Here is a 22,391-nt window from a genome sequence, read left to right as displayed (position 1 = left end):
AACGTGCATAAGGCATGATGCTGCAGATTGTATCGCTTCCCATAGTGCTTTTCAGGTAAGTAGTAATGTCTCTCACTGGTTTCAGGGCATTTCTCAATAGCTGTCCGATGAGGGCCTCCCCCGGTTCGGTCGCGGTGCGTCTCCCGTGCTGCCAGGGCTCCATCTGTCCCCCCGGTCGGTCCCAACCCAGCACCTGAGTCCTCCGCAGCGCTGTGGGCACTCGGGGGTTGAAGCAGATCACTTGACTCCCCACACCTAGAGTCCGTGGGCCACTCACTCCCTGCACCTCCCCAGCGCAACCTCTGTCCCAGTAAAGCTTGTGTCCCAATGTCTCTCCTGTGCCGGCCACACACTTAGGGCCGGTGCGCGCCGCTCTCCCCGCCTGCTCTCAAGCAGTAAGGTACATGCGGGTAGCTGGAGTGTACCGGAGTCTCTCCTTCGTCTGAGGGCGATGCGGGTTTCGGTTTTTAAGCAGTTTAGGGCCATATAAAGGCTGTTTCTTTAGGTTTAATGCGGGAGCTCATGTAGATGGCGGCCAGTCGGCCCGGCGGCCCGGCCCCGCCCCCCCCTGCCATGTTCTTTTTAGCGAGAAGAGGCTTTCTCCTGGCAACCCTTCCAAACAAACCATACTTGTTCAGTCTTATTCTATTTGTACTGTCATGAACTTTAACATTTAACATGCTAACTGAGGCCTGTCGAGTCTGAGACGTAACTCTTGTTTTTTTTCTAATTTCTCTGAGAATTGCACAGACTGACCTTGTGGTGAATTTGCTGGGACGTCCACTCCTGGACTTTTGAATTATCAATGTAGAATGTTGGAATTGAAATTGTCTGGAATCTGTTTGGTGGGCAGTAACAATTGCTTCTCTAAGATCACTTCTGATATCTTTCCTCCTTGGCATTGTGTTAACACACACATGAATGCTCCAGACCGACAAAGTGCTAAATCTTTGGCTATTATAGAGGTAGTCACACTTGCTGATGATCAATTAATCAAGGGCATTTGATTAGCAGCACATGTCTGTTACTTAGCCTCTTAATTCCTATAGAAGTAATACATTTGTTTTTATTGTTTTATCAGTCGATACAGCATTGTGAAACAAGACCTCTGGAAACAGTAAAATAAAACATACAGTAGTAGAAAACCTAGGAAGTTTAACACTTCAAAACATGTTAGAACAGAGCCTACTTGGGTGAAATAAGACATTGTGCTGGAGCATTGATTGCGTGATTTGGCAATACTATGTAACACAACAGAAAAAACGCACAGCCTGGAAAGGGCTAAATGATGAAAAGAGATTTGAATAAACTATTTTACGTCATTGAATACATGAGTAATGCATGTAATATCTAAAGAACAAACAAACAGTTCTGATTTATGTAAGTGCAGGTTAACATGTGAATTATTTAAATGCCGTAGATTGTTGCCACCTTGAATGCGCTTTGTCAAACTAATATAGTAAACCTTAAAGGACCACTATAGGCACCCAGACTAGTGATGTCGCGAACATAAAATTTTCCGTTCGCGAACAGCCAACGCGAACTTCCGCAAATGTTCGCAAACGGGCGAACCCGGCGAACCGCCATAGACTTCAATAGGCAGGCGAATTTTAAAACCCACAGGGACTCTTTCTGGCCACAATAGGGATGGAAAAGTTGTTTCAAGGGGATTAATACCTGGACTGTGGCATGCCGGAGGGGGATCCATGGCAAAACTCCCATGGAAAATTACATAGTTGATGCAGAGTCTGGTTTTAATCCATAAAGGGCATAAATCACCTAACATTCCTAAATTGTTTGGAATAACGTGCTTTAAAACATCAGGTATGATGTTGTATCGATCAGGTAGTGTAAGGGTTACGCCCGCAAACAACCGCAAACAGTCCATTTGCACAACCGCAAACTCCCTATTTGCACAAGGTTGGATACCAAGCTAGCCATGTCCCGTTCCTTGTCCTCACTGATGTCATTGAAGGTCTCTTCCTCCACCCAGCCACGTACAACACCAAGGTGACCCCGAAAGGTGACAACAAGCCCCCTGTATTTTTTTTTTTAAATGTACACTACTGTTACACCAGATATGAGTTGCACTGGTGTGACACTGTGCCCTGGCAGGCCCTGAAACGCACACGTGTGAAGGAAACTGACTGCTATTATTTCACAGTCAAATTTCTAGTTTTTTTTTTTTTTAATGTACACTACTGTTACACCAGATATGAGTTGCACTGGTGTGACACTGTGCCCTGGCAGGCCCTGAAACGCACACGTGTGAAGGAAACTGACTGCTATTATATTACCGTCAAAGTTTTTTTTTTTTTATAAATGCAAGCTATTGTGCCCCCAAAACGTTCGTGTGTCTGGGGGTGCTGGAATGACGTGGGCCAATGGGAGCCTGAATCAACTTTTGGCTCCCACTGCCCCTTTAAGAGCGAGCTTGTGACTCGAGCCGTGCTCTTAGTGCCAGGCGGGCCACGTGACCGATCACTGCGGTCAGTGCACGCGGCTAAGTCAGAAGAGGAGATCAAGCCGCATGCGGCTCGTGTGGAGGCAGGAGTGATCCAGCCACGCGCGGCTCAAGATTAGGAGCCAGGTCGGTCCCAGGATAAGGTAAATACAGCCACAATCAGGGCCGGACTGGCCCACCGGGATACCGGGAAATTTCCCGGTGGGCCGCGGCACCTGGGGGGCTGGAGAGTGAGAGGGAGCCCTGCTGTCTAATAAAATCGCGGCCGCCGGCCGCATGTCAGTGCCGCCGGGTGGCCGGTCCGGCGGCACACTCTGAGGGTGTATACTCACCTTGCGGCCGGCAGCCCCATCTCCTGTGCTGACAGCTATGCTGCTGTCAGTATCAGTGAGTGTGCCGGGCGGCCGCCTAAGCGATGCAGCAGCACACTCACTGATACTGACAGCAGCATAGCTGTCAGCACAGGAGGACTGAGGGAGGGGGCGGAGCTAACTACCAAGCTCCCTCGCGGTTCCCATAATTCCCAGCATCTACACATCATAGAGTAGGGATCACTCTATGATGTGGATGAGCTGGGAATTATGGGAACCGCGAGGGAGCTTGGTAGTTAGCTCCGCCCCCTCAGTCCTCCTGTAGCAGCAGCAGGTACAGAGAAAAATAGGGGACAAATAGAGGGGAAGGGGGGACAAATAGAGGGGGAGGGGGGACAAATAGAGGGGAAGTGGAGGACAAAAAGAGGGGAAGGGGGACAAATAGAGGGGTAATAGAAACACTGGGGAAGGGGGGACACAGAGACTGAGGGGTAATAGAGATACAGGGGATGGGGGGGCAAAGGGATGGGGTAATAGAGAGACAACAGGGAAGGGGGGGGCAAAGAGACAGAAGGGTAATAGAGAGACAGGGGATGGGGGGACAAAGAGAGGGGTAATAGAGAGACACCAGGGAAGGGGGGGGACAAAGAGACAGAGGGGTAATAGAGAGACAGGGGATGGGGGGGGGGCAAAGAGATGGGGTAATAAAGAGACACCAGGGAAGGGGGGGCAAAGAGACAGAGGGGTAATAGAGAGACAGGGGATGGGGGGGACAAAGAGAGGGGTAATAGAGAGACACCAGGGAAGGGGGGACAAAGAGAGGGGTAATAGAGAGACAGGGGATGGGGGGGGCAAAGATATGGGGTAATAAAGAGACACCAGGGATGGGGGGGGCAAAGAGACAGAGGGGTAATAGAGAGACAGGGAATGGGGGGGACAAAGAGAGGGGTAATAGAGAGACACCAGGGAAGGGGGGGACAAAGAGACAGAGGGGTAATAGAGAGACAGGGGATGGGGAAATAAAGAGAGGGGTAATAGAGAGACACCAGGGAAGGGGGGGACAAAGAGACAGAGGGGTAATAGAGAGACATAGGGGTTGGGGGGACAAAGAGATGGGTAATAGAGAGACACAGGAGAAGGGGGGACACAGAGACAGGTGGGGTAATAGAGAGACACCAGGGAAGGGGGACAAAGAGACAGAGGGGTAATAGAGAGACACAGGGGATGGGGGTACAAAGAGACAGAGGGGTAAGAGAGAGACACAGGGAGGAGATGGGGAAGAGAGACTCAGGGAGGAGATGGGGAAGAGAGACTCAGGGAGGAGATGGGGAAGAGAGACTCAGGGAGGAGATGGGGAAGAGAGACTCAGGGAGGAGATGGGGAAGAGAGACTCAGGGAGGAGATGGGGAAGAGAGACTCAGGGAGGAGATGGGGAAGAGAGACTCAGGGAGGAGATGGGGAAGAGAGTCTCAGGGAGGAGATGGGGAAGAGAGGTTTGTTGGCTGGGGCTAAGAACAACACAAAAGGGGCTAGGGAAAGAGAAATACAGAGGCTGGAGAAAGGTAAAAAGAAACACACAGGGACTGGGATGAAGTAAAAGATGCACAAGGGTCGCTGTAAGAGAAAAAAAGGAGACAATTGGAGACAAGATACACTAAACGAGGTAAAGGTAATAGACGTAAATTGATGTGATCCTGACAGTAATACACACACACACATATATATATATATATATATATATATATATATATATATATATATATATATATATTGATGTGTGTATTAGTAACATATATTTATGCCTAGAATATTTACACATATATGTATATATATACATGTAATGAGCACGTATTGGCCCTGTCTTGTTGCTAGTTGCATACTCATGCACCATAACACATATTTAAAGTGAAGAGCGCACCCATAGAACTTCAAAATAAACAAGCTAACTTCATTTTTGTTTAGTTGTGCAATTGCAGACATTCAGCATTTCAGTCCCATTACTAAAATGTCCTTAATAGGCCAAAGTAGTTGTACTGAAACATTGATTACATGCAAATGTACGTCTACTTAAAATAAAGGCGCTCTTTTGTTTATTTTGAAGCCCTATATGCGTTCTTTCGTTGGAGTAAGAGTTTTCAATTTCAAGTTATTTTTTCACCCTCTATATCAGCACACTATGCTGGCGCGACGCATTATTGGGCTGGTATAGAATTTTTTTCCAGGGCTGCTTTTAGTTTCCAGTCCGGCCCTGGCCACAATCACACACCTTTCCTAATGTCCTATCCCATTAAAAGCATATTACCGCATATTTAATAAAACAGATAGACCCCCTACTTCATCCAGGTTACCGATCGATGGTTCGATATTCTGAGCCCTCTCTGATTTACTGTACACGGCTATTCGATATTCCCACAAATTTTATACAGCATTTTATGTTTGTTTGGGACCACCTTAAAAATATTGGATATCGCTAAAAATCATGATCACTATATACTTTCTCTACAAACCTCTAAAACGAAGCAAACTACTCATCCATCCGCTATACCACTTTATCCCACCTAGAACTAGTGCCCAGTTAAAATACTTGACTCTTACTTACCCACACTCAGTCAGGCCACACACATTTCACCATTACTCTCACTGAATCCCTCTGACTACGGCTAAATCCATCTTCTACATCAGAACACTGCTCCTAAGATTGGGTTGTATCCATGTCTCGGGTCTTTCATTTAGAATAGGGGCAGCTTTGGTCCCCTTCAACACTGACACTCCAGTGCATATTATTAAAAGATTTGGCAGATGGAAATCCTCAGTCTACAACCAATATATTCCTCATCCAGAGAAAGAAATGAGGAAGGCTTTTAAAAGTTTGGCTTTGTAAATTTGATGCAATAAGTGTTTTTCTTTAACCCCTTAAGGACCAAACTTCTGGAATAAAAGGGAATCATGACATGTCCCACATGTCATATGTCCTTAAGGGGTTAATACCTTTTCACCCTCTTTGCATGAACCCGATTTACATATATTACTAATATGTTTCTGAACATATATATTATATTATTCACTCACTCACTCTCTGGGCCGGCCTAAGACATCATGCTGACTAGGTCCAACGATAGATGACTATGGGGGATAATGTATAATAAACACAGGTTACTGGCTATGGGAGGATAATGTATAATAAGCACAGGTTACTGGCTATGGGGGGATAATGTATAATAAACACAGGTTACTGGCTATGGGAGGATAATGTATAATAAACACAGGTTACTGGCTATGGGGGGGGGTAATGTATAATAAACACAGGTTACTGGCTATGGGAGGGATAATGTATAATAAACACAGGTTACTGGCTATGGGAGGATAATGTATAATAAACACAGGTTACTGGCTATGGGCGGGGATAATGTATAATAAGCACAGGTTACTGGCTATGGGGGATAATGTATAATAAACACAGGTTACTGGCTATGGAGGGATAATGTATAATAAACACAGGTTACTGGCTATGGGCGGGGATAATGTATAATAAGCACAGGTTACTGGCTATGGAGGGATAATGTATAATAAATACAGGTTACTGGCTATGGAGGGATAATGTATAATAAACACAGGTTACTGGCTATGGGAGGGATAATGTATAATAAACACAGGTTACTGGCTATGGGGGGATAATGTATAATAAACACAGGTTACTGGCTATGGGAGGATAAGGTATAATAAACACAGGTTACTGGCTATGGGAGGATAATGTATAATAAACACCGGTTACTGGCTATGGGGGATAATGTATAATAAACACAGGTTACTGGCTATGGGGGGATAATGTATAATAAACACAGGTTACTGGCTATGGGCGATAATGTATAATAAACACAGGTTACTGGCTATGGAGGATAATGTATAATAAACATGAACAAACAAAAAAAAAGAATACAAAAAAAAATAAAAAAAATAAATGCAGCTTCAGAATTAATCTAAATTGTATGCTGTCTAGGAGGTGGGAGGGTCTGGGAGGGAGAGTCTGCTGCTGATTGGCTGGAATGTGTCTGCTGACTGTGAGGTACAGGGTCAAAGTTTACTCAATGATGACGAATAGGGGGCGGACCGAACATCGCATATGTTCGCCATCCGAGGCGAACGCGAACAAGCTATGTTCGCCAGGAACTATTCGCCAGCGAACCGTTCGGGACATCACTAACCCAGACCACTTCAGCTCAATGAAGTGGTCTGGGTGCCAGGTCCATCTAGGGTTAACCCTGCAGCTGTAAACATAGAAGTTTCAGAGAAACTGCTATGTTTACAGTAGGGTTAATCCAGCCTCTAGTGGCTGTCTACCTGACAGCTGCTAGAGGCGCTTCCGTGCTTTTCACTGTGAAAATCACAGTGAGAAGACGCGGACGTCCATAGGAAAGCATTGAGAAATGCTTTCCTGTGGACTGTTTGAATGCGCGCACAGCTCTTGCCGTCGGCAGAGGGAGGATACCCCGGCGCTGGAGAAAGGTAAGTGTTTAGCCCCTTCAGCCTGGCGAGAGTGGGACCCTGAGGGTGGGGGGGGGGGGGACCTAAAAACCCTATAGTGCCAGGAAAGCAAGTTTGCTTTCCTGGCACTATAGTGGTCCTTTAATGATCAACATCGTGGAATTGAGTCACTTCAATGATGATGATGCTATCGTACTCAGTATGACAATGCATTACAACTCAATAATAGCAGAGCCTACTAAGGCCTAGAAAGAATAATAAAATATCGGGTATGAGAAAAAAACAAAAGCATAGATGTCCAATTACATGGCCCTGAGCAACTGCAGTGATAGCAGTGAGCCCCAACACTAGGCCCTACTAATATAAGATAACCTGCATCATGCCTGCACATAGTGGTGTAGAATTAAATTAGAATAGTATTCTAGAGGCCAAAAATTATATTGGTAGTCCTACTTTAGTGCACAGGGTCTATAGACCTAAAATCTAGAGAACTTTATATGTGCGTGAATGAGAATATGTTTAGCTTATAGCAAAGACAGGCACTCAACCTGCATGACACACACATACACACTTTAGAATCAGTAGTGTGTGCACAGGATGTGCCAGGTTAGCCCAGGCACACCCTAATGCAGTAATTGAAGAATTAGAGATGGCTTCACTGTTAAGCACTTGCCTGGAGTGCCAGCTCTAAAAAGGATCATTGGAGCATTGTGGGTCAGTGGATAGAGCAAAAGATCTCCCCGACCAACCCTGCGTCCCCTCCTAAGAGACCTTCACCCGCCAAGGGTGCAGAAGGGAAGACAATTTTTTTTTTTTGTAAAACAAATATGGGGAGGCTGGACACAACAAACACGGCCCTCCACCCATAGTCACCTGTCACACACACACAGCATCCACATCACATTTAGCCACACAGAGCCATACTGTCACATATCACACACAACTACAAACAACAAGCCGATCTACACATGCACAACACACACAAAACACCAACACACAGTAACCCCCTCCACCACACGCATGATTTGTTAAGGGTTAATTTGTTTCATAAATATAAATTATGCTTAATATTTTGTATCCAGTAAATATGCACCTTATATTAAAATAAAAATACAATATACTGAAAAAACTCCCAGGTGCACAAACATGTATACAATATTATGAGCTTGCTTTAAGGCTCTGTCGGGTATCCTGACCTTTACCTGCATCCAAAGTTTGACATCTTACTAGTAAGGCATAAGCATGGATTGAGATGAGCACAGGCATAGAAAATCACTGTATGGGGTAGTAACCATTATTTCAAACTACTCTATGCACTGCTACAAAACAGAAAATTATTATCTTGGGTATTAATGATTTTAACATTTCACCTTTGTAGCAATAAGATCACGAGATGTTGGGATTAGTATACACATACGTCAAGGTTATTCTTTAATACGTTTGTCACGGTTATTCACTAAAGTGAGTATTTAAGGTCAAAATAGCCAAACTGGAAAAATTCTCTAAGTCAGCTTTGTTTTCAGTTTTGGCTAGTCTGGTCTTAAATATGAGATTCACCTGAAATTCACTTTGAATTCTCACTTGAGTAAATAACCTTGTGTGCCTTAACCCCTTAAGGACACATGACATGTGTGACACGTCATGATTCCCTTTTATTCCAGAAGTTTGGTCCTTAAGGGGTTAAACTAAAATCGGAGCACTTCTTAAAAATAATTTGCTCTTGAGCTGCTTAAGGATGCATTGGTTAAAGTTTTGAAAATGTCCATGTTTGTTGGCAGCTGTGGAGATAAATAGGCCACTGGCTTAACACTTAAAGTGCGTTAATACAATGCTCCGGTAAATGTTCCAGGAGATTAGACGATATTACAATCACCTTCCCATTACAGCACATCCAGTGCTGACAGGTATGTAGACATCTGTGAATTCATTCAGCCCTCCCCAAGAGAACGGCAAGTGGTCTTAGCACCAGGATTAGATACCAGAGATTGCTTTGCCACTGTCTTGGCGTGCACAGAATTGTAAAAGCTGTAAATCAAACTTGCACTTGATCTGGTACAATTTTATAATCACTTTTAGAATAGGAAGAATGTAGAAATCCTTGTTTCTAAATACTGTTGTTGTTATATGTGTCATACAAAATTACCTGACCAGGCAGGAATATCCACTGTAATACATATTTTGATATAATTGCATTAAAAGACCGTTGACAATAAATCAGTATGTATCTTCATTAATAAATAAAACAGATAAACATAAACGAATACTATCCTATGTACAATTAAATACACCTTTTCATTTATGTACCAAGAATCATGCACAAACTCACATAGACACTCAAATGCAAACACACAAACAGGCTCCACACTTCACTATATTTTCAAAGGTGATAAGAAATGCATAATTACTGGCCTGATTCAAAAACCTCTAGGAAACATTAACCACTATAGCTCAATAGATATGGTGCAGGAGTTTCTGGTTGCTTTTTTTCCCCTTCTACCTATAACTCGAACTGAAATCTAGTAGTTTGGTTCCCCGACAAACTAGCCAAGAGTCAAACTTACTCGACACTGCAAACCGGAAGGGTCGCACACTCACTAGTTGTGAATTTCTACTTGCCATGGCTTGCCATTTTCACTTGTGTTTGTCAATGACTAGTGGAGTAATGGAAAATGTGAGCCCTTGGCTCAAGCATCAGCAGTTTAGGGATTTGTCATGGGTTTAAAACACATGCTTTAGACACGTTTAAAGCTCATTGACAAGATAAGTAATGAACATCCAATGAGCTTGTGCACGATGTCCAAGAAAGGGAGAGGGATTTCATTTTATCTTAACATCTGAAACATCTGTTGAAAATGGCAGTTTAATGTAGCCCAAACTGTGAGCAGCTGGTATAATGGCTGTGGATTACAGCTTCAACCATGAACATGTGTTATCCTGTCCAACAGGAGAGTGTTCAATTCATATCGCATTCCTGGAGGGCTACAGGGAACCATTTGTTTAAATCAGGAGGGTTGAGAATCTAAGGACAGGAGGCGACTGCTGAAGGAAGCATAAATAGGGTGATGGGGAAGAGCAATTACCTTTATTGCAGAGGAGGGTGGTCCAGGGAAGGGCAACCCAGACTGAAGGAAGGAAGCAGCTGGGGCAGAAGGCATGTACAACTGGTCAACATCTCCCGGGAAACCTGCAAAATATGACAAATCTGTCAGTATATCATGGCAGCTCTTTTATCTAGTTATATGTCACCTGTTTCTCAATTACTCTAAAACATGCAGCTAACCTAGAGATAATTAAAACAATTGAACTATAAATCTGGACTAGTAATCAGAGTTTGCCTATCGGGCAGAAGTCACAATAAGGGTGCCCACAATTGACATACATAAATAAATGAAACCTTGTAAGAGTACTTGGAGACAATCTGGCAATATTTTGCTATTTTGTCCAATGGAAACAACTATATATGTACAGTATATAGAAAATTAAGAAATATAGAAACAGAAAGAAATTCCCCTTAGTCTTAGATCAACAAAGTTAAATCCAAGGTTAGGGGAATGGGTCAGAATAGGTGGTATCAGCTCCACCAAATATGGGCATGAACCCTTACTTTAAGAATAATGAGAAAAACACATAAGATGCTGAGGTTGTGCCCTTGTAAGAGGGCAACTACCCAGCCGGCTGATAAGTTTGTTGGTACAGTATAGTTAGTGCCTGAATGAATCTTAAGGTCTGGAGTCCTGTAGACAGACAGGGGTGGGGGGGGGGGGGGGGGGGTGGAGTGGGGTAAGGAGAAAATTCCTTCAGAGCAATACTTCAATGCTATGTAAAAAGTGCCAAAGAGTATCCTTATATCAAAGAAAAAAATAATAAAACTTTATTGGTCTATTACAAGATAAAAAGGATATAGAAGCACTTATATATCAGCAGATTGGCTCTGTTATCTATATTAGCCTTAAGTGTCAACCCTTGGTATGTAATACTACTCAAAAGCCTCCTTAATTGGGGCTTGTACCGTAGACACTTAGGCTAATATTCCCCTGAAGCAGCACGTAGCCTTAGAGGTCTTGTTGAGAGATCAATCAGTTAGGTTATCAATCCACCCAATATGCAAAGTATATTCATGAGTATGTAATAGCAGATATTGGTAGCAGGCAATAGTTACACAATAGTGACAAAGAGAGCAGAGCGATCAAAGTGTACCTTGAGACAAGTTAAAGTCTAATATAGCAAAAACCTGACCCTGTACTCCTGCTATTGCTATTCCCTGACTTCTGCTAATAAACACCTTCGTGGGTGTTCTAAACTGAAAGGCTGCATTCAATGCTGAAAAACTGTCTAGTGGAGTTGGACTCCAGAAAAACTCATAACGATAAAGTGATTAACAAAATAAAGTAACCATTACAAAAAAAGGTGAGAGGAGGGATTCCCTTAGTGCCTCCGGTGTAGTGCACTGTGAGGTGCCGATATGTGGTGATTGGGGATCCCTCCAAGTGACCCAAGGATTGCCGCCCAGGTCTCCCGGTATTTAAATGCCCCTCATCCAATCATGGGCCGGATGCTCGCAGCGTCATCCATGACGTGTCGCCCAGACCCTCCCAATGTGTGAGTGGCTATCAGCCAATCACGCAGGGGATCGTCGCATCGTCATCAATGACGTCTCATAGTCCCTCCACGTGGGGGAAAAAGGGGGGGAGTGCTCCGTAGTTCTATCCACCCGATTGGTTGGGCATCTTTGTTACGATTTGATACAGTCAATTAGATAACGATGGTTTGAAGGAAAAAGCGGTTAAGTTATTTTGACACTGTAGAGTGTGTCCAGACTATGAATGTCAGCCTGACAGTGCATAAATCTAAACATACCGAGAATCAACATAACACAGGGAAATAGCGATATAGTGCATCTGTAATAGTAAGCTATTTATATGAATATAGAGCTATCAATGAGATGCCTAAATTTAAAGAGAAAACATTCAGTTTAAAAGTGGAGCCACTTAAGTATTAAATGGGGAAAATCCAATGCATGAATGTTCTTAAAAGTAGGCTCAATCTATCTGAGTGTGTCTCGTTGAATATATGGGATATCTTTAGTCATATGACTATAGTGTCACTGGGCTGTATATATATACATATATTTATCCCCATAGGTGTAGAGGATGGGAGGGGGGGGGGGGGGGAGAGAAAGGAGGGGGCGGTCAATCCTGGGACAATTAATGACCCTACTTTTGATAACAAAAATAAAAGTGAACTAAAAATATCGAGTGAGTGAATACCCTTAGATTGGTCAAAAGGTGATTAAGAAACATAGAATAGGCTATTTACAAATATACAAGATGAGAATTTTTTTTTTTTTTTTTTTTTTTTTTTTTAGAGAGACTTCTAGATATATGGGGAGTATGAAAAACCCTCATTGAGACCTTTGGGGGATAGGGTTTTGAGTCGGTAAATCCAGTAGCACTCGCGTTTTCTTAAGCGTTGATCCCAATTGCCCTTCCTCTGGTCCTGTTTAATTAATTCAATGCCTTGAAATTTAAGGACATTGGGGTCTCCATTGTGAACTGTTTTTACGTGTCTGGAGATCGATGTTTCTATGTGCCTGGCTGACTTAACAGAATTGATATGTTCAAGAATTCGTCTCTTGAACGGTCTGAAGGTTTTGCCTACGTACATAGCATGACAGTGGCAGGTGATTAGATAAATCACTCCCTTCGAGTTACAGTTGAAAAATGACAATGATTTAAAATTTTCCGTATTGGAGCTATTGTTGAAGTTTTTGGAATTAGTCTCTATGTATCTGCAAGCTTTGCACCTACCGCATTTATAGGTGCCTTTAATTTTGCTTGACAGCCAGTGTGTAGGTGGTTTGCTAGTTTGAAAGTGACTGTGCACCAGTAAGTCTTTCAAATTATTGCCCCTTCTAGCTGTCAAGGTGGCGTAGGGGGGTAGGACATCCCTGAGGTGACTGTCTTGTTTTAGCAAAGGCCAGAAGCGATTCATAATTGTTTTGACTTGGTCCCAACCCCCATCGAAGGTGGCAACACATCTGAGTTGTTTTTGTTCAGGTTTTGGTGTTGATGCGGGGACGCCTTCTTCTCTTAAGAGGTCTTCTTGTTCGGTTAAGAGGGCCCTATGGTATGCCCTCTTGAGGCATTTATTGGGGTACCCCTTAGACCTAAACATGTAACGTAATTCTTTAGCCTGTGTTTTGAAATCCTCCAAGTCAGAGCAGTTGCGCCTTAGACGTAAGTATTGGCCCGTCGGTATTCCCCGTTTCTGCTGAATTGGGTGGTGACTCTTCCAATTCAGAAGATTGTTGGTGGCTGTGCTTTTTCTGTATAAGTTTGTTTTTATGCTGCCCTGTTGTTGCGGGGACACCATAAGATCGAGAAAGCTTAAAGACGGAGTGCCAATTTCAGCGGTGAACTTTAAGTTCAATTCATTCGTGTTCAGGCTATGTGTGAATTGTCTGAATTGTTCCCCTGACCCAGTCCAGATGATTATTATATCATCTATATATCTTTTCCAAAGATAGATGTACTGGGTCAGGGGATTTTTTGGAGGAGATGTGAAGACTATTTGTTCCTCCCACCATCCCAGGTGCAGGTTCGCATATGAGGGTGCGCAAGACGTCCCCATAGCAGTCCCCTGCACCTGGTGGTAGTAAATTCCGTCGAACAGGAAAAAGTTATGTGTTAGAACAAACTTTAGAAGGTCTAATACCAGGTCACTGTGTTTATCGAGGGATGTCCCTCTCCTCCTTAAGAAATGCTCAGTGTGCTTTATTCCCAGGGTATGTGGTATTGAGCTGTATAATGACTCGACATCTAAACTGCAGATGATGGAGTTGTGTGGTAATTTAGTTTGAGTTAAAACTGCTAAGGTTTGTTTGGTGTCTCTTAGGTATGACGGGAGTTGTGTGACTAGTGGTTTCAGAATGTGGTCTAAATAGACACTAACATTCTGAGTCATGTTGTTGTTGCCAGAAACAATAGGTCTGCCTGTCAAGATCATCTGTTGTTTATGGATCTTAGGTAGGCTGTAAAAAGTTGAGATGCGAGGGTTATTAATGGCCATGTAATTATATTCGTCTTCCGAAATTAATTTGTCATCAAAACCTTGTTGTAGTATGCTTCTTAGCCTTTCAGTGAATATTTTGGAGGGATCTTGTTTCAAGATTTTATAAGTCAGTTGATCCGTGAGTATTCTTTTATTCATTTCCATATATTTTTGAGTGTCCATTATAACTATATTGCCCCCTTTGTCCGAGGGCTTTATAGTTATAGTCTGATTCTCTTTTAATGTCTTAACCGCTATGTACTCTGAAGCTGTTAGATTCGAGTTTGGTTTGTGACTTATTTCTTTGAACTTTATTTTCTCAATCTCCTCGCATACTAGTTCTACAAAGGTCTCAACGTACTTAGAGTCTCCCAGTTTAGGGCAGTAATGGCTTTTATTCCTCAGGTTAGTCAGGGGGTATTTTGGTCCTGCTGAATCGTCATTCTCTTCTAACAATTCTGCTAGGATCATGGTCATACGATAGTCTCTGAGTTCTAGACCTAAATTTTTGGCTTTTTTCTCTTCATTAAGGAGATAGTTTTTGTGTAGGATGAGCTTTCTCGCAAAAAGGTGAATATCCTTAACCCAGGTGAATTTGTCAAAGCGTGGTGTAGGGATAAATGACAGGCCTTTTGCCAACAGATCTAATTCTGACTGTGTGGGAATATAGTCAGATAGGTTGACAATCTGTCTATTTTTCAATACCGGTTCTTTCTGTTGTATTGTTTTTTGGGTCTTGGTCTCAGGAAGGGGCGGTTGTCCCCCTGTGTATGGTCTAAAAAAGTGACACCTCTCTTTAGAATCCCTCTATTGTTCTCACTCGAGGTGGAGGGAGTTGCTGTTACATCAGTGTCTGATCCACTAGACTCATATTCAGAGGTAGAAGCCTGATCGCTGTCAACCCTTCTCTTTCTATTAAACTTTTTATAGACGTTGCCGGTTTTGAAATCTTTGTGATCCCTTAAAAATTTTTGGTGTTTCCTTTGTTTTATAATGCTTTGATATTTTTCTAGGTTGGTTTGTAATTTGTTTTCATTAGTGCTGAATATTGGATCAGCTTTATGCTGTTGAATTTTTTCAACTTCACTCTCAATCTTTTTTTCTATCTCTATTAGTTTTTTGTTCTCAAATTTACATAAGATCTGCATAAAGCGTATGGAACATTGGCCAGCGGCTTCTTCCCATTCTTTGATGAATTCTTCTTCATCGATATGGGAGCTGGGGGTAGTTGGTATTCTTAGACCCCTTGGTATCAGATTCTTTTTTAAGTAATTTTCTGGAGAGGATATCTCCCAGCTAGACCTGATTTGTTGCCTGTATAGTTGTGTGAGGGAATTAAAGCCAGATGACATAGAGTAGTTTAAATTGTCTGGCTGTAGATCAGATTCGGAAAAAATTAATTCAGCGTCTTGACACCATTTTGTGGCATTAGGTTTGTTTGCTAAGAAGCCCGCCATAAATCCCCTGACCCAGTACATCTATCTTTGGAAAAGATATATAGATGATATAATAATCATCTGGACTGGGTCAGGGGAACAATTCAGACAATTCACACATAGCCTGAACACGAATGAATTGAACTTAAAGTTCACCGCTGAAATTGGCACTCCGTCTTTAAGCTTTCTCGATCTTATGGTGTCCCCGCAACAACAGGGCAGCATAAAAACAAACTTATACAGAAAAAGCACAGCCACCAACAATCTTCTGAATTGGAAGAGTCACCACCCAATTCAGCAGAAACGGGGAATACCGTTATAAAACAAAGGAAACACCAAAAATTTTTAAGGGATCACAAAGATTTCAAAACCGGCAACGTCTATAAAAAGTTTAATAGAAAGAGAAGGGTTGACAGCGATCAGGCTTCTACCTCTGAATATGAGTCTAGTGGATCAGACACTGATGTAACAGCAACTCCCTCCACCTCGAGTGAGAACAATAGAGGGATTCTAAAGAGAGGTGTCACTTTTTTAGACCATACACAGGGGGACAACCGCCCCTTCCTGAGACCAAGACCCAAAAAACAATACAACAGAAAGAACCGGTATTGAAAAATAGACAGATTGTCAACCTATCTGACTATATTCCCACACAGTCAGAATTAGATCTGTTGGCAAAAGGCCTGTCATTTATCCCTACACCACGCTTTGACAAATTCACCTGGGTTAAGGATATTCACCTTTTTGCGAGAAAGCTCATCCTACACAAAAACTATCTCCTTAATGAAGAGAAAAAAGCCAAAAATTTAGGTCTAGAACTCAGAGACTATCGTATGACCATGATCCTAGCAGAATTGTTAGAAGAGAATGACGATTCAGCAGGACCAAAATACCCCCTGACTAACCTGAGGAATAAAAGCCATTACTGCCCTAAACTGGGAGACTCTAAGTACGTTGAGACCTTTGTAGAACTAGTATGCGAGGAGATTGAGAAAATAAAGTTCAAAGAAATAAGTCACAAACCAAACTCGAATCTAACAGCTTCAGAGTACATAGCGGTTAAGACATTAAAAGAGAATCAGACTATAACTATAAAGCCCTCGGACAAAGGGGGCAATATAGTTATAATGGACACTCAAAAATATATGGAAATGAATAAAAGAATACTCACGGATCAACTGACTTATAAAATCTTGAAACAAGATCCCTCCAAAATATTCACTGAAAGGCTAAGAAGCATACTACAACAAGGTTTTGATGACAAATTAATTTCGGAAGACGAATATAATTACATGGCCATTAATAACCCTCGCATCTCAACTTTTTACAGCCTACCTAAGATCCATAAACAACAGATGATCTTGACAGGCAGACCTATTGTTTCTGGCAACAACAACATGACTCAGAATGTTAGTGTCTATTTAGACCACATTCTGAAACCACTAGTCACACAACTCCCGTCATACCTAAGAGACACCAAACAAACCTTAGCAGTTTTAACTCAAACTAAATTACCACACAACTCCATCATCTGCAGTTTAGATGTCGAGTCATTATACAGCTCAATACCACATACCCTGGGAATAAAGCACACTGAGCATTTCTTAAGGAGGAGAGGGACATCCCTCGATAAACACAGTGACCTGGTATTAGACCTTCTAAAGTTTGTTCTAACACATAACTTTTTCCTGTTCGACGGAATTTACTACCACCAGGTGCAGGGGACTGCTATGGGGACGTCTTGCGCACCCTCATATGCGAACCTGCACCTGGGATGGTGGGAGGAACAAATAGTCTTCACATCTCCTCCAAAAAATCCCCTGACCCAGTACATCTATCTTTGGAAAAGATATATAGATGATATAATAATCATCTGGACTGGGTCAGGGGAACAATTCAGACAATTCACACATAGCCTGAACACGAATGAATTGAACTTAAAGTTCACCGCTGAAATTGGCACTCCGTCTTTAAGCTTTCTCGATCTTATGGTGTCCCCGCAACAACAGGGCAGCATAAAAACAAACTTATACAGAAAAAGCACAGCCACCAACAATCTTCTGAATTGGAAGAGTCACCACCCAATTCAGCAGAAACGGGGAATACCGACGGGCCAATACTTACGTCTAAGGCGCAACTGCTCTGACTTGGAGGATTTCAAAACACAGGCTAAAGAATTACGTTACATGTTTAGGTCTAAGGGGTACCCCAATAAATGCCTCAAGAGGGCATACCATAGGGCCCTCTTAACCGAACAAGAAGACCTCTTAAGAGAAGAAGGCGTCCCCGCATCAACACCAAAACCTGAACAAAAACAACTCAGATGTGTTGCCACCTTCGATGGGGGTTGGGACCAAGTCAAAACAATTATGAATCGCTTCTGGCCTTTGCTAAAACAAGACAGTCACCTCAGGGATGTCCTACCCCCCTACGCCACCTTGACAGCTAGAAGGGGCAATAATTTGAAAGACTTACTGGTGCACAGTCACTTTCAAACTAGCAAACCACCTACACACTGGCTGTCAAGCAAAATTAAAGGCACCTATAAATGCGGTAGGTGCAAAGCTTGCAGATACATAGAGACTAATTCCAAAAACTTCAACAATAGCTCCAATACGGAAAATTTTAAATCATTGTCATTTTTCAACTGTAACTCGAAGGGAGTGATTTATCTAATCACCTGCCACTGTCATGCTATGTACGTAGGCAAAACCTTCAGACCGTTCAAGAGACGAATTCTTGAACATATCAATTCTGTTAAGTCAGCCAGGCACATAGAAACATCGATCTCCAGACACGTAAAAACAGTTCACAATGGAGACCCCAATGTCCTTAAATTTCAAGGCATTGAATTAATTAAACAGGACCAGAGGAAGGGCAATTGGGATCAACGCTTAAGAAAACGCGAGTGCTACTGGATTTACCGACTCAAAACCCTATCCCCCAAAGGTCTCAATGAGGGTTTTTCATACTCCCCATATATCTAGAAGTCTCTCTAAAAAAAAAAAAAAAAAAAAAAAAAAAAAATTCTCATCTTGTATATTTGTAAATAGCCTATTCTATGTTTCTTAATCACCTTTTGACCAATCTAAGGGTATTCACTCACTCGATATTTTTAGTTCACTTTTATTTTTGTTATCAAAAGTAGGGTCATTAATTGTCCCAGGATTGACCGCCCCCTCCTTTCTCCCCCCCCCCCCCCTCCCATCCTCTACACCTATGGGGATAAATATATGTATATATATACAGCCCAGTGACACTATAGTCATATGACTAAAGATATCCCATATATTCAACGAGACACACTCAGATAGATTGAGCCTACTTTTAAGAACATTCATGCATTGGATTTTCCCCATTTAATACTTAAGTGGCTCCACTTTTAAACTGAATGTTTTCTCTTTAAATTTAGGCATCTCATTGATAGCTCTATATTCATATAAATAGCTTACTATTACAGATGCACTATATCGCTATTTCCCTGTGTTATGTTGATTCTCGGTATGTTTAGATTTATGCACTGTCAGGCTGACATTCATAGTCTGGACACACTCTACAGTGTCAAAATAACTTAACCGCTTTTTCCTTCAAACCATCGTTATCTAATTGACTGTATCAAATCGTAACAAAGATGCCCAACCAATCGGGTGGATAGAACTACGGAGCACTCCCCCCCTTTTTCCCCCACGTGGAGGGACTATGAGACGTCATTGATGACGATGCGACGATCCCCTGCGTGATTGGCTGATAGCCACTCACACATTGGGAGGGTCTGGGCGACACGTCATGGATGACGCTGCGAGCATCCGGCCCATTATTGGATGAGGGGCATTTAAATACCGGGAGACCTGGGCGGCAATCCTTGGGTCACTTGGAGGGATCCCCAATCACCACATATCGGCACCTCACAGTGCACTACACCGGAGGCACTAAGGGAATCCCTCCTCTCACCTTTTTTTGTAATGGTTACTTTATTTTGTTAATCACTTTATCGTTATGAGTTTTTCTGGAGTCCAACTCCACTAGACAGTTTTTCAGCATTGAATGCAGCCTTTCAGTTTAGAACACCCACGAAGGTGTTTATTAGCAGAAGTCAGGGAATAGCAATAGCAGGAGTACAGGGTCAGGTTTTTGCTATATTAGACTTTAACTTGTCTCAAGGTACACTTTGATCGCTCTGCTCTCTTTGTCACTATTGTGTAACTATTGCCTGCTACCAATATCTGCTATTACATACTCATGAATATACTTTGCATATTGGGTGGATTGATAACCTAACTGATTGATCTCTCAACAAGACCTCTAAGGCTACGTGCTGCTTCAGGGGAATATTAGCCTAAGTGTCTACGGTACAAGCCCCAATTAAGGAGGCTTTTGAGTAGTATTACATACCAAGGGTTGACACTTAAGGCTAATATAGATAACAGAGCCAATCTGCTGATATATAAGTGCTTCTATATCCTTTTTATCTTGTAATAGACCAATAAAGTTTTATTATTTTTTTCTTTGATATAAGGATACTCTTTGGCACTTTTTACATAGCATTGAAGTATTGCTCTGAAGGAATTTTCTCCTTACCCCACTCCACCCCCCCCCCCCACCCCTGTCTGTCTACAGGACTCCAGACCTTAAGATTCATTCAGGCACTAACTATACTGTACCAACAAACTTATCAGCCGGCTGGGTAGTTGCCCTCTTACAAGGGCACAACCTCAGCATCTTATGTGTTTTTCTCATTATTCTGTGGTTTTGAAATTATAATGTAAAATGAAAACATTTTGTAATATATCCAGAACTGCAGTGATGGGTTTTATTTGCATTATTGTGAATTCATTTTCATTTTTGAAAGGTCTCAGTAAGATTGGCAATCACTCTTTAATTTTACTAAAATAATAATGAATGGTTAACAGAGCAATCTGAAGGTCAATAAATGTGATTTCCTCATTCAAAGCACTAGTCTTAGTTTTCATCTAGCATGTCTGTGTCATTTTCTTTTAAAACAGAGGGCCTGAGTCTGTGCACACCCGTACCTGTGTAGCAGACCCTCACTAAAAGATTGTACGTTAACTATAATACTACCACTTTAAACACGTAACAAATCTATAGTACCCTTTTGCTATTCAATTTCCCACTTCACCAAGAACAGAAACAGATTCTGCTCATGTACAGCATCACTGTATATTTGAGCAGGCTCATCACCTGACTCATTGCACATGCTTGAATAATCAACATACTCCTGATCTCTCTCACTAGTCTTTAAAGGAGTATGCGTTAATCTTTAAAGCTACACTACTTCTGAACCATGTTGTTTACAAAATATTGCTCACCTTCATTACCAACGGGAGTGAAGTCGGTATTCATGGATGGTGCTAGAATCCCATCATTCACGCTGGACACACAATGTATACCGGCACTGGCAGAGAAGAAAAAAATCAGTTAGTTCTGTTCTTAATCCCAAGCACAAGGACAAACAAATTCACATCAGTAAACTCACTTTTCAGAAACCCCCATCACCTTCTGAATGTGCATCCTGCCTTTAACATGCAGCTCCCAGTCCTGGGGAGAAAAGGAGAAAACTACATTAAATAGCAAAGATTAATTTGTCTGCCAACCTACTCGAAATGTAGGAAGACTGTAGACTTGTGCATTCAGTTTCAAACTAATTGCAATTCCCTTCATGAATCGCTGTTCCGTCCTTGATGTAAAAAAAACAAACCATGACTGATGGTTAAGGTGCAGCTATTAAATCAAATCCATTAAATAAATAAATTATTAAGAATTAATCCAGGGATCAGCTAGACCGAATGCTTAAAGGAACACTATAGCATTAGAAATACAAACCTGTATTCCTAACACTTTAGTGCCTCTGTCCCTAGACATAAATTGGTGTGCTATGCACCTACAGCGAAAGAGAACACCCGCTGTTTCACGGCCAAACCTGCTCACTAGAGTTCGCGAATATGATCGATTAGCCAACTTGAAACTAAACATGGACAAGTCGGAAGTCCTCCCAGTCACGCTTACAGACCCAGAAACCACACAGTTGAGCACCCAGTTTGCCTTTAAATGGTGCGAAGCCTCAATAAAGTACCTAAACATATGACTTAATAAAGATAAGTCGAGATTATATCAAGACAACTTCTTACCAATCCTCTACACGTTACGCTCCGACATGTCCAAGTGGGACAAACTCTGCATTTCATGGTTCAGTAGAATCAACACCCTGAAACTGAAACTGTTAACAAGGCTCTTATTTCTCTTCCAAACCATACCAATAGCTATACCAAAGGCCTTTTTCCAATCAATCAATTTAGCCCTAACAGAGTTCGTCTTAAAGTCCAGAATTAGCAGAACCCAAATGACCTTGGCAAAACGACTAATAGACTGGCTCACTGAAAGCTCACACAAACTCTGGATCGAACTGGAGAAGGCCCAAGTAGGAGGGAGACTGCCTGCCCAGGCGTGGCTCTCAAGCCCCTTGAGCGACTAAAGACTGAAAGAACACCAATACAAGGATGTCACAACAGCTGACTACGCTGCACTCCCCCTTATCCGCACTCGCACACACACACAATCCTTACGTGGCTGACGGCCTCACGACTGGGGATATGGCTGGATTTGTTATATCTACAACAATGGTGCACTGCC

At 42.3% G+C, this 22,391-nt stretch overlaps 1 protein-coding gene across 1 annotated transcript in view; it reads right to left on the bottom strand.

The window, feature by feature from the left end:
* The window catches only part of RBM20 (RNA binding motif protein 20), a 207,336-nt gene that overhangs the window by 43,137 nt on the left and 141,808 nt on the right, over positions 1 to 22,391 (bottom strand). The window contains exons 3-5 of the mRNA XM_063434598.1: positions 21,238 to 21,299; positions 21,071 to 21,156; positions 10,338 to 10,441 (exon numbers count right to left, since the gene is read on the bottom strand). Coding sequence (XP_063290668.1) covers positions 10,338 to 10,441; positions 21,071 to 21,156; positions 21,238 to 21,299 — 252 coding nt within the window. The remainder of the gene's footprint in view (positions 1 to 10,337; positions 10,442 to 21,070; positions 21,157 to 21,237; positions 21,300 to 22,391) is intronic.

The sequence above is a fragment of the Pelobates fuscus genome, chromosome 10, assembly GCF_036172605.1.
Source record: "Pelobates fuscus isolate aPelFus1 chromosome 10, aPelFus1.pri, whole genome shotgun sequence".
Classification (NCBI taxonomy): domain Eukaryota; kingdom Metazoa; phylum Chordata; class Amphibia; order Anura; family Pelobatidae; genus Pelobates; species Pelobates fuscus.
This window is presented reverse-complemented; position numbering and strand designations above follow the sequence as displayed.